We start from the raw sequence: 14014 nt of genomic DNA on the forward strand, positions 1-14014 counted from the left end.
GGGGTCGAAATAAAGGTGTGAATCTCTTGCTCTTTCATATGGACAGTGTCTTATGAGGCTTTCAAACTTGCTGAACAGGTTAGGACTGCTGTTTTGTTATAGAATAAAAAAGTTAGTTGTTCATTTGTTATATTCAACTAATTAGAGGTTTATATTAAATTTACATAATCAAGTCTTAATATATTCAGCGCTCAAGCACATGCATTAAGTTTGCCACAAAGCACATGCAGAAGTAGCCTAATAATTCTGAAAATGAGACATTTTAATTATTTATTAATAAACAAATGTTTTCTTGTCGGCTGCAAGATGAAATTCACAGTGCTAGCTCTCTCCGACGAGAGAAATGCAACATTCACAGATTGCTGAATGTTGAATATTAATGCGCCCTGTCATTAATTTGCATTAATAATATTTGCACAAACACTTGAATATGAAAATTAATTCACATTTTGCATATGCATTACAACACAAATTATTTTTACATGCAATTATCCAAAATAAAACCAAACAAGATTTGTAATGAAGATAAAACAAATAAGAATAAATGCTGCACATCTACCATCATACGTGCAGTGCAAAAAATTGCACATATTTTACACACCTGTATTTAAATGCAGCTGCTTTTTTTATTAAATTATATGAAAGCAAATAGGGCTGGGTGATAGATCGATTTTATCCATTAACTCGAATTTTACTACTATTTTACTACATTTTACTAATATTTAGATTTGGCATGTGCAGATATTCACAAAAGGGCATGTCATTACAAAAAAAAATAAAAAAAAATAAATAATAAATAGCAAATGTCAAATCATATCATAAAAAACAAGAATCAATATTATATTGTATTGTGATGAAACTGCTGTTTGTTACAAACTGTATCTCCTCAAGCTGCAGTGTCTCTCCGCTGTATCTATGCAGTCACTGTGACTCTGACTGACGGAGGTTTTTGTACGACTCTTTATCACTGTGTGAACACATATTGACTGTTTGGATACTGAAAACTCTTACAGTAATAATCTCCTGTATCTTCAGTCTGGACTCCACTGATGGTCAGAGTGAAATCACTTCCATAGCTAGATCCACTGCCACTGAATCTAGATGGAGTTCCTGACTGGAGTGTGCTTATGCCATATATGAGGAGTTTAGGAGCTTCTCCAGGTTTCTGCTGATACCAGTATAACCTGCTATAGGATATTCCTACATCTATGTTGCACTCTATTGTAGCTGTTTGACCGAGCTGGACAGTTTTAACCTTAGGCTGAGTCACAGTGATTCCTCTGGATTCTGAATAAAATAAAATAAATTAGTTTGCAAATCTTCTTAATAACAAAATATTAAATTGATGCAAACAATATCATTATCAGTACCAAAAGTAGACATCCTACCTTGAATAAAAGCTGTAATGGTCCAGATGAGGATGATGATGTTGTTCATTGTTGTTGTTGTGTCTTGTGTGATGATGAAGATTGTGTTCTGTTCTGCTCTCAGTCATGAAGTGTTAAACTCACAGCTCTATAAACACTCTCATGCAAAAACTGTCTCTGTATGTAAATGCTCTTCAAACACAGAACAGACAGCTGTCAGTCTCAGACCACAGATTAATTAATTCAGTCACGTTTATGCTCTACAAACCATTAGAAGCTGAAATATTTTGTGATGAATATGAGCTTTTATAAACAGACAGACAATTTCAACAATGTGTGTTTTGTTGTTTCAGCTTTTTTGTTATTCATATACTCTATAGACTTATTTTTCACACACATTTTATTCATAATTGAATTGTATTTAAAACTATATACAGTATCATCATTTAAATGTACACTTATAGACATTTAAATATCTAACATTTCTTTAAAAACAGAATGAAATTGAAGTGACAACAGATTTCTTAAGGATTTTTAAAAAGATGTTAAAAGGACATTTTAAACAATGACATACTAAAAGTAAAAAAAAAAAAAGAAAAGAAAATGAATTAATGGACAAACAATCGATCGATCAGTCAATCAATTAATGTAACATGAGACATAAATTAGGATTCACATGGTGGTTTAAGACACAATGTCTGGAATGAAGCTGCTCTTCTTTTGAAACAGATCAGCAAAGTTTTTGAAACATAAGACATTGGTATCCTATCCAAAACTTCATCTTTAGCAGTCTGCGTTCAAAAACTAGAACAAATGCAATTTTATGGTTGTCTCTTATTTACATCAGCATTTGTAATGAGATAAGATTGTTGTGAGCAGAGAAGTAAAGGTCAAACATTGTTAATGTGTTAAGTTGACATTAGTTCTCTGATTGTCAGGCATCATCTCTTCTACAGTGAGCATGAAGAGATTTTCACAAAGATATTTGATATAACCCAAGTTTCCCTTCAGACTGAAGCTGGAGATGAACACAATCTGTCTTGATTATTCTTCCAATTGTGGCATAAGGCAGTAGGAAAAACGAGACAAACTAAAGATAACTATACCACCTGGGAAAGATCCACACTTATTTATACCAATTAAATCCAATAAGTCCTCCAACAGACATGTGCATATAGGTTATTTGTCACTACCCTCAAATACGACCTATACAAGCATTGCCTAAATTAGCATGCTATTTGCATTTTAAACGGTTTGTGTTTTAAAATCTTCCTAATGTTTTATTGCTAAAAAGATATGGACTTTAGATAACTTCAAGACACGTACAGGTAGGGTTTCCACATGTCTTGTAAAGTAGTCGATCATCCCGTGTTTATAAATGAAATTACGTGGTGTTTCAAATCGATACTTGACACGTCCCATTCAACCAGTTTGACATTCAGATCATTCGGTCTGACCCCCCTGTTGAAAAAAACGCAAGCGTCCTTCCTTTTGAAAATTTTGTTCCCAGATAAGTTCCCTGTCTCAACATGTATGTATTACAGTAAAACAACAACATTTTCTTTTTTCTTTATTTCAGCTGAAAGGGAAGACCAAAGGAAGGTCTGTCAAACTCTTGTCAAACCCGTCTTGTTTGTGGAGAGGGATGAATTTGACCATCTTGTTCTTTTACTGTGAAGGCCAAAAGCTGCAAAGGCAAACATTTCCAATGGTATGTCTGTGTTTGTCTCAGCACTTTGACTGAACTTTACTGCAGTTACATTTTGCACCACACTTGAGGTTTCTTGAACTGTTTTACAAACCCCAAGACCCGAGAAGTACAAAACCTTTGCTATATCAAAGTAGTAATAATTCATACAATTTCAGCATATTCATATGATATTGTACAAGCATGCTTGTGCAGAAACTCAGTGTTTTTCAATTCAATTCAAGTTTATTTGTATAGCGCTTTTTACAAAACAAATCGTTACAAAGCAACTTTACAGAAAATTATGTTTCTACAATATTTAGTAGTAGCTAGTAGTTTGTGCACATTTGACAGGATTTTAGAAAAAATAAAAAAATAAATAATAATAAAAGACGTAGTCAGCTAGACGATGAACTATCAATATAATTAATTAAGTTATTATATGATTCAGTCACACATTTAGCAATAGTTGTTAGTTCTGTTTGTTGATTCAGGGTTAGCATCATCTGAGGGTCAGCATCATCTCTTCTCAGGTACTCTGGATCCAGACTGGAGCTTGTGTAAATCGTAGTTACCACGGGATGTAAATCCCGTGGCGAAACATAGAAACAAAATACAGACATCATTAGCATAGCTGCTGATCCAAAAAAGTAAAATTAGTTTAACCCAAGCTAATGAATAAAAATGCACCTTTGATCAGATGCAACTACACTCACAATTTAAAAGATACATTATTCGAATGCTTGGCGAAAGAGATGTGTTTTTAATCTAGATTTAATCAGAGAGAGTGTGTCTGAACCCCGAACATTATCAGGAAGGCTATTCCAGAGTTTGGGAGCCAAATGTGAGAAAGCTCTACCTCCTTTAGTGGACTTTGCTATCCTAGGAACTACAAAAAGTCCAGCGTTTTGTGACCTTAGGGTGCGTGATGGGTTGTAACGTGGTAGAAGGCTAGCTAGGTACGCAGGAGCTAAACCATTTAGGGCCTTATAGGTAAGTAATGATAATTTGTAACTGATACGGAACTTAATAGGTAGCCAGTGCAGAGACTGTAAAATTGGGGTAATGTGATCATATTTTCTTGACCTGGTAAGGACTCTAGCTGCTGCATTTTGGACTACCTGTAGCTTGTTTATTGACGAAGCAGGACAACCACCTAGAAGTGCATTACAATAGTCCAGTCTAGAGGTCATGAATGCATGAACTAGCTTTTCTGCATCAGAAGCAGATAACATGTTTCGTAGCTTGGCAATGTTTCTAAGATGGAAGACTGCAGTTTTTGTAACATTGGAAATATGATTTTCAAAAGACAAATTGCTGTCTAATATAACACCCAGATTTCTGACTGTAGAGGAAGTAACAATACATCCGTCTAGTTGCAGATTGTAATCTACAAGATTCTGTGTAGTGTTTTTTGGTCCAATAATTAGTATCTCTGTCTTATCCGAATTTAATTGGAGAAAATTATTTGTCATCCAATCTTTTACATTTTTAACACACTCTGTTAGCTTAGATAATTGGGAAGTTTCATCTGGTCTCGTTGAGATATATAGCTGAGTATCATCAGCATAACAGTGGAAGCTAATTCCGTATTTTCTAATAATATTACCAAGGGGCAACATGTATATTGAAAATAGAAGGGGACCTAGGACGGATCCTTGTGGCACTCCATATTTTAGTGATGATAAATGAGATGACTCCCCATTTAAGTAAACAAAATGGTAGCGATCGGACAGGTAGGATCTAAACCATCTTAGAGCCTGCCCTTGAATACCTGTATAGTTTTGTAATCGATCTAAGAGTATGTCATGATCTATGGTGTCAAACGCAGCACTAAGATCAAGTAAGACTAGAAATGAGATGCAGCCTTGGTCTGACGCAAGGAGCAGGTCATTTGTAATTTTAACAAGTGCAGTTTCTGTTCTATGGTGGCGCCTAAAACCTGACTGAAATTCTTCATACAGATCATTTTTATGCAGGAAGGTGCTCAATTGAGCAGACACAACTTTTTCTAAAATTTTAGACATAAATGGAAGATTTGAAATAGGCCTATAATTTGCCAGTACACTCGGATCTAGCTTTGGTTTCTTAATAAGAGGCTTGCTAACCGCCAGCTTGAATGGTTTTGGGACGTGACCTAAAGATAACGACGAGTTAATGATATTGAAAATCGGTTCTTCGGCTACAGGTAACAGCTCTTTCAGTAATTTAGTGGGTACAGGATCTAATAAACATGTTGTTGGTTTAGATACAGTGATAAGTTTATTTAGCTCTTCCTGTCCTATGGTTGTAAAGCACTGCAGTTTATCTTTGGGTGCGATGGATGAAATGTTATCTATTTTATCAGTGAAGAAATTCATAAAGTCATTACTATTTAACGTTGGTGGAATATTTGAATCAGGTGGCGTCTGGTAATTTGTTAACTTAGCCACTGTGCTAAATAAAAACCTTGGATTGTTTTGGTTATTTTCAATGAGTTTGTGTATATGCTCTGCCCTAGCAGTTTTTAAAGCCTGTCTATAGCTGGACATACTGTTTTTCCATGCAATTCTAAAAACTTCTAAGTTAGTTTTTCTCCATTTGCGTTCAAGACTACGAGTTACTTTCTTGAGAGAGTGAGTATTACTGTTATACCATGGTACAGTATGTTTTTCTCTAACTTTTTTCAATTTGATCGGGGCAACAGCTTCTAATGTATTAGAGAAAATAGTGCCCATGTTGTCAGTAATTTCGTCTAATTCATGTGTATTTTTGGGTACAAATAGCAGTTGAGATAGATCATGCAGGTTATTTGAGAATCTTTCTTTGGTGGCTGGAACAACAGTAGCCCAGACGGTATCGCTGCGACATATAGTTAATATCAGTTATACGCAGCATGCACGATACAAGGAAATGGTCTGTAATATCATCACTTTGAGGTACAATATCTATAGCAGTAAGATCGATTCCATGCGATATAATTAAATCTAGTGTATGATTAAAACGATGAGTGGGCCCGGTGACATTTTGCTTGACTCCAAAGGAGTTTATTAGGTCAGTGTGGCAGGGGGGGCGTGGTTTAGCGAAGTCTGCAGCGGGAGAGAGAATCAGGAGACGAGCGGTAAGTGAGTGGTTTGGGCAAAAATGATCATCACCTGTTTCTCGTTCTAGTAATTGGCGTGGAGAGAGTATAAAACGCCGGGAGAAACGGATGCAAGAGAGAGAGAGACGGACTGCTGACCCGAACCGGAGACGGAAAACCGGAAGGAGTGAACCGGAAGTTTGACAGAGCGTGTCAGAATAAGAGTCACCGTTTGGGTGTTTGTGATTTTCTTTGTTCTTTGTTTAGTTTTGGTTAAATAAATACGTCAGCAGTCCAGCCGACCCCTTTGTCCTCTTCCTTGCCACACGAACTTACTACACTGGTGCAGAAACCCGGGAAGGAAGAAGGACCGCCGCCGCCATGCAAAGCCCGTCCTCCACGCCGCTTGCGGATATCATCGCTTCCCTCGCGGTCCTGCACCAAGAACAACATCAGGCCCTGCTGGACCTGAGGACCGATCAGGAGAGACGATTCCAGGCCATCGTTCAGGCCCAGCAGGAGGACCGCGAGAGGTTCCGGAGCTGGATGGATCGGGAGGTTCGCGCCGAGGCCGCCGGGCCGCCCGCTGCCCCCATGCACCTGCCGCTTCACAAGATGGGGGCCCAGGACGATCCGGAGGCCTTCCTGGAGCTCTTCGAAAAGTCGGCGGAGGCCTGCGGGTGGCCCCGCGAGCAGTGGCCGGTACGCCTAATACCCCTGCTCTCCGGTGAGGCCCGTTGGTGCGCGTCTTGTCCGGAATGTCAATTGGTAAACCCACCGGCCGCCCCAAAAGCGCCTTTGCGCCCTCTTCCCTTAATGCAGGTCCCCTTCGAGAGAATTGGCATGGACCTCATCGGGCCATTAGAGCGATCGGCACGAGGACATCGCTTTGCATTAGTCATAGTTGATTATGCAACACGATATCCTGAAGCGGTGGCCCTCCGCAACATTTCCGCTAAAAGTGTTGCGGATGCCCTGTTTCGTCTTATCTCCCGGGTGGGGGTTCCAAAAGAAATCCTCACCGATCAGGGCACGGCGTTTATGTCACGTACGCTACGCGAACTGTACGGATTGTTGGGCATTAAATCGATTCGAACTAGCGTCTATCACCCACAAACCGACGGCCTGGTCGAACGATTTAATCGCACACTTAAATCCATGATTCGTAAGTTCGTTCACGAAGACGCCAAAAATTGGGATAGGTGGCTAGAGCCCTTGTTATTTGCTGTGCGAGAGGTCCCACAAGCCTCCACGGGGTTTTCCCCCTTCGAGCTTCTCTATGGACGCCAGCCCCGGGGGGTGCTCGACGTACTGAGAGAAACTTGGGAGGAGGGACCGTCTCAGGGCAAAAACGAAATTCAGTATGTGCTGGACTTGAGAACAAAACTCCACACATTGGGGCGGCTATCCATGGAGAATTTGTTACAAGCCCAGGACCGCCAGAGCCAGCTGTATAACAGGGGAACTAGGTTACGCAAATTTGCACCGGGAGAGAAAGTACTTGTATTACTCCCAACGTCGAGCTCCAAATTAATGGCTAAGTGGCAGGGACCGTTTGAGGTTGCACGACAGGTCGGAGATCTCAATTATGAGGTAATACGGTCCGATAGGAACGGGTCCAGTCAGATATACCACCTCAACCTCCTTAAAAAATGGAATGAGGCGGAATCAGTGATGTTGGCAACGGTGATTGGCGGAGAGGATGATCTCGGGCCAGAGGCGAATATCAAACCCCAATCCCTCGCCCTGGCTCCAGGTGGAGACCACCTCTCGCCGTCCCAACTCACTGATGTAACGAAATTGCAGGCAGAGTTTGCCGACGTCTTCTCGCCCCTACCGGGCCGTACTAACCTAATTCAGCACCATATCGAGACCGAGCCGGGCGTGGTAGTTCGCAGCCGGCCGTATCGTTTACCTGAGCACAAGAAACAAGTAGTTCAGTGTAGCAGAAATGAGTCGAATCAGACAAATCAAAGAGTCTATCAGAGCTGTGTGCATTGAAACGAGAGCCGAATTCCTCAGGAAGTCATAAATCAGTTCTAGTGCCACAAGAACCAAGCAAGATAACCAACCAGCCAACTTGTTCACACAACAGCTTTCAACATTAACACCAATATAACAATTATTGACAATTTTAATTCGAAGAAGAGATTGTCAAATTTATCGTTCGTGATTGGAATGCAACGCTGGACATCACATGTAAACCCAGGAGATCAAGTTAAATACTTGCATTGACTCCCCCCCCCCCCCCCCAGCCAGTGAAACCAGACTGAAATTCCTAAGGGGGAAGGGCTTTAAACCTTTGTCTTCACAGAAAAGTCCCTTTGCCAGAGAATGGCAAAGAAACTGCTTTTTATACATTATATATGGACCAGAATGAACTCAAAAAAGACTTATGAATGAATCATTCCATTGCTTAACTCCATATTCATTTACGTGTAATCCACACATTTGACTATCATGTATAATCACTTATTGTGTATGTCTTTTGATAACTATAGGATACCTAGTCATGTCTAGTATTCAAATAATCGCATTTTCTTGCTTGATATTGTCCTGACAATCATTTATTTGTAAAATATATCATAATCATGTTAAAGGAATCATGTCCAAAATTAGACCCTGTGAGGCAAGAACCACATGCTTGGTAAGATAAACAGTGATTTATGATACCCCAGACCCCAGGACCATATCTGATTGGTCAAGGCAACATTTGAGGGGTGGCCAACAGGAAAGTTTAAATACTTTGGATACGATTAAATTTTTTTTTTTAGTTCTAGTCTAGCTGCTGCTATTAGCCATGTCGGCTTTTAGTCTAGCATTGCTTGTGCTATCAGTCATGCGGGCTTTTAGTCTGCTTTTAGTTCCAGCCTTGCTCGTGCTATCAGTCATGCCTGCTCTTAGCTTTTAGCTTGTAGCTTTAGCTTGTAGCATCTAGCCATGCGGTTAGTCATCATTGTTCTTTGAGCGCGGTTCCAGCGTGCCTGCCTGCTGCTACTATGCCACGATGAGAAAGAAAACAACCTAGTCTCGTCAAACTTTATTTCTTTTCTTTTCCGTTTGAGAGTTTCGTGTTCTGAGTTAAGTTTTGTAACGTCCATTCAACTTCAACCAGCGAACACGACTCTGCACTTTCAGCCAACGCCCAACAACCACGGGCTTCCCAAGACGTCACTTCACTACTGAACTTCAAGCCAATCAGCGACACCGGGCTACCCCTTTCAACTGGAGTCCCTTTCACAGCAAACGAAGGCAACGTATTCCCAGATATTTGTTGTGCTGGTGTATCTAATATAATTTTAACCCCATTGAGGAACTCGATGCGAGCGCTAATTATGTGATTGATGGTTGTTCATGTCTATGCAATTTAACGTATTGCTGTAAACTTGGGATTCCATATTTCCATTCTCTTAAACTCATCTTTCCCTAACTTTCGACCTTCCTGCAACTTGTGTGAATGTGTGTGTGCGTGTGTTTATGTGTTAGATTAGTTTATATGTCTTAGATTTATCTAATAAAGCCTTATTCATATTGAAAAGAGAAGTATCTTGTGTTTTGTGCTTACAAGTTAATGTCTTAAACTGCCGATCTTGTTACTGTGCTAATTGATAGTGTTTTCACTATAGTTTGGATATTAGTATCCAGCGCAGATTTTATGTTAAACGGCTCGTTCACTGAACCGCAGGCGCGTCTCCGTGAACAGCCGTGAAACAGTGATTCTGTTCAAATTCCCTTTAAAATCTTAAATGATTCCCTTTGAGCTAAATTGACCTGTTTCCCTTACATTTATAATGGTGGAGAATGATTGCGGGCAGTTTAATCTAAATTGTGAGCATAAACCAAGTTATTTAATCTTTGATTTTGCTAAAGGAATGAAAGATGAGAAACTTGCGAGACCGGAGTATGTGTGTGTGTTTGTGTGACGCGTGACGAAAGCAGCGCGCGCCCTCCCGCTTGAATGAAAGGAGCTAGAGGAGACTTTAACTCGAGTCCGTCTCCCCTTTGTTAACAGCAGTAAGTGAACTTAAAAGTAAACATCTGAGATCGTACAATAAGGTAGAAATTGAGGGTGTTCCTCATTTGTGTAATGCCTTGTTTTATAGCTGATTTGATTTCACTGCGTGTTCCAGTGTCTCAAACGCTATCTCAGTCACTGTTTGCTGAACGGAGCTAAACTGTTAGTGTTTCAAAAGGGATATAAATCGGTGAATAAAGAATAGTTTTGAGCGGGTTCCTCAATCTATTTATCAAAGTCCCCGTATTCATATTTCATATAGTTTGATTGCCAGTGCGTGTTCCACTGCCGAATCAAATTTGATATTCGACTCCCCTAAGTTAACGTTAAACATTAGAGAACAAATTTTGCCCATTTGTATTCGTTCACAAAGTGAATGCAATCTCGCGTAACACGGCGTGTGTCCGAGAGTAATTTGAATGGGAGTGTTTTAAAAGCTTGATCAAGTAAATTTTAACTGTGTACCAACAGCGAAGGAAAACTTTTAGGTTTGTGTCCAGAAAAACTGGCACGGAGAATCAAATTGCTGAGATTGATATAATAACTACAGCAGGAAGCTGCTATTTGAATTAAGATAAATGTAACTCTATACAAACTGAGAGTTTAAGTGCCACATCGCAAAACCAACTGAAAGGCAGTGTTGTTATTTGTACAGTGTTGAAATGAGCCGACATTTCATGTAACATGCTTAACTGTATTTGCAACAATGCAACGATTCATGTGCTAATCCACTAGAATGTGTTTTGGTTGCCATAGTGACGACCGTGACCCGGAAGCCTAACGTACTTCCGGAGCAACTCTGAACTGTGCACGCGCAGTGCACAAACTCTGCGTTGTCGCTAAGCTAACGAAACCATTGCATTTACATTGAAGTCTATACTAAAGCCACTAGCCTCAAAGGTTAGCCGTTAGCATTAACATCCAGTGGTAGAATAATGTGTGTTTGGGCAACGCTGACGTGATTTAACCATTTTAAACATCTTAACTAACACTTGTTAGTCTCTTTCTCTTTAGTGCTCTCTTTCCTCACTAAACCACTTATTTTCATTTTACTAGAAAGGGAAATACTGACTCACAATTATTAATTGTCAAATTGAAATTTAATTGAAACATTAAATTTATTTTGAATCATTTAAAATTTCCCTCTCAGATTTCATATGATCTTTTATTTCTAGTATTCTCTTTTGGGCCTAATTATTTTAGGAATGAATAAGCCTTGAACTTTGGAAGTTAAGTAAACTTATTCTTCCTAATTTATTTATTATCCATCTGAATATATGCTATTCAGACCTTTACTTATTTGAATTCGTTTTACCCCTCTTCCTATTTTGGTTATACACTTAACCACTATTGTTTTACTTATTGATTTCCTCTTTTAATTTCATTTTTTGCATATTTTGCCCATTTATTAATTTTTTTTAATTTTCCTATTTCTTACCATTTCTTTTGTGTATCCTAGCCTGGGAACGACAAACCTGAGCCCTAAAAGGAGACATTGTTATCCCTCACTACGAGTTCAAATAAATTAGAAAGACAACTCTCTTTCACTTAAAGTTTATTTTGTTTGATTAGTTGTGCAGCAACTAACACAACGCTCTCCTTGTAGTTGAGGTAACCGCTTCTGAGACTTACCATCTCCGTCCTCTCTCTCCTTTACTTTCCTCTTCTCTTTTTACATTTGTAGGACATGTAAGAACCATCAATCAATTCTGAGTGAAGTAAATACACAATCGTGCCAAAGACGACGAATCATCCTTATGAATTTGATTGTAATCATCCTCTCATTTGTTCTTCCTAAACTCCCTACATTTGGAAACGCAATCCAAGTTTTAGCATCTCATCCAACGTTGAGATCAATTTAATAGAGCAACTGTCACCTTCGCTGACTCCCTGGTGAGCGGTCCAACTGAAAGGTGTACGGTGTCAATCCTGTCAGACTAAGAAAAGAGATATCAGAATTATTATTGTATTCTTTTGTCCAAAGCAAGAAATATAATAATATTATTTACGTTTTTGATAACATTTAATTGGAAAAAATAATTTTCCTCATTTGAAAAACAGAAATTTTGCTTGTCATTTGAATTTGTTTTTCACCTCTGTCTCTCTTTTCCTCTTCCTCATTAGAGTGACAAAGTCTTCGCATCTCTAGTCTACTTAGACACCCTGAGACCAACACAGTCATCACCACATTTCACTAGTGGTTCACAATCACTGATACAACACTTAGTTGTCCCACCACACATAGGCTTTTACTCCACACAGATCTGTGTCAGTCTCTCTTCTCCCCAGCGTGCCAACATGCCGCAGACTGCAGACCCCATTTCCCATGGGGAAGATGTGAACATTTGGTTGAGAGGCATAACAGACAGCCTCACTCCAAAGACATTTGAACTGTTATTATTTTTAATAATAATCCTAATCCTGAGAAGATTCCTGACACAAGATTCAAGCCAGAACAACAACCACGAGGAGCTAGTCAAGATCATGAGCTCACTAAGCTATGCCTTCACAACCCAGCTGAAACTGAGCGACAAGCACATCACCCACCTTCAAGAGGAGCTGACACGTGCTCAACGTCGCATAGACAAGCTGGAAGTGAAAGTTCAAGATCAACTCAAAGCACCCAGCGAGAGGGAGCAGGATACAACAGAACAAGTTAAGAAGCTCCAAGCAGCCCTGGCAGCAGCTCAGCTTGACCAGCAACATACAACGGCTGCTCAGAAAGACCTGGTAAACAGACTCCAGTATGCCGAACAGCTACTGGAGAAAGCCAAGATAGACATCAGAAACAAGAATTCTGAAATCAGTGCTTTGAAAGACCACCTTGAAAGGTACAGAACTGAAATGGACAATCTGACCCAACAACTAGATGATACCAACGATGAGCTCTACCTGGTCAGAAAAGAACTCCAAAATGCTCACAAGCACAAACTAGAGCCAAGGAAAGAAAAACATCTCCTAACCTCATCACTGCTGAGCAGAGCAGAGTCCCACGTCCAAGAACTGGCATATGACGAAAGGAGCGAAGGGCCACAACCCAAAACCTCACCTGCCTTCGCCACACAACCCTTTCCTGCCAACGAAAGAAAACCTCCCGTCCAAGGCCTTGAAGCTGCACACGGGATGACAATCAAAGACCTCAACAAGCTGTCTAAAAACATCAGCAGGTTCAACCCGAACTCCACAGAGAGCCCCGACATCCAAGCTTACCTGCGAGATATCAAATTTCACCTGGAAGTGAGACCTCATGTGACTGACAGAGACTGGTTATACCTCCTTAGAGCCACGCCCAGTCCGAGGTACGAAACTTTCTAGATCGACAGCCCAGTCAAACCAAGTCAAACTACCAGCGACTTCGTGAGGTCCTGATTAAAGAGTTTACAGACCCAGAGTCTGAACATGGACTGTTAACTGCCTTGGAAACCAAACAAGGTCGTCAAGAGACTCCACAAGCTTACTACAACCGACTCCGACAATCCTACTTTGGTGCACACAACAACTCTGACCTTGAAGAGGATGTGAACTTCAAAACCCTCTTCCTAAAGAATCTGCACCCTGGAGTCAGTCACCATCTAGGTGTCATGGCCTGTCCGAACTCCATGACCATCCAACAGTTGCGTGACCTAACACAGAAGGCCTATAACAAGCAGAAGTTGGCCTCAAAGAAAGGTAACAAAACATCCACACTCTTGAACTCTGTCAACAAAGACTCAAGCCTTGCACTGGACGACACCCAGTGGCATCACAACACCAGAGTCTTCCATCAAGAGCACAGAGAACGTGACGCCCATATCCACGACCGCTTTCAGCCCAACTGCTGGAAAAATCCATGGGACCAGCCACGCTTCTCAAGAAACCAAAAGGATAACATCTGGAAACCTAAC

At 40.2% G+C, this 14014-nt stretch overlaps 1 gene segment (V, D, J or C); it reads right to left on the reverse strand.

The window, feature by feature from the left end:
* Positions 1-774: 774 nt before the first annotated feature.
* Positions 775-1474, reverse strand: LOC113081679 (Ig kappa chain V region 3547-like). The segment is given in 2 exon segments: positions 775-1287; positions 1389-1474. Coding segments are annotated over 2 exon segments (372 nt in total).
* Between the last annotated feature and the right edge of the window lie 12540 nt (positions 1475-14014).

The sequence above is a fragment of the Carassius auratus genome, unplaced genomic scaffold (assembly GCF_003368295.1).
Source record: "Carassius auratus strain Wakin unplaced genomic scaffold, ASM336829v1 scaf_tig00034984, whole genome shotgun sequence".
In the NCBI taxonomy this organism is placed as follows: domain Eukaryota; kingdom Metazoa; phylum Chordata; class Actinopteri; order Cypriniformes; family Cyprinidae; genus Carassius; species Carassius auratus.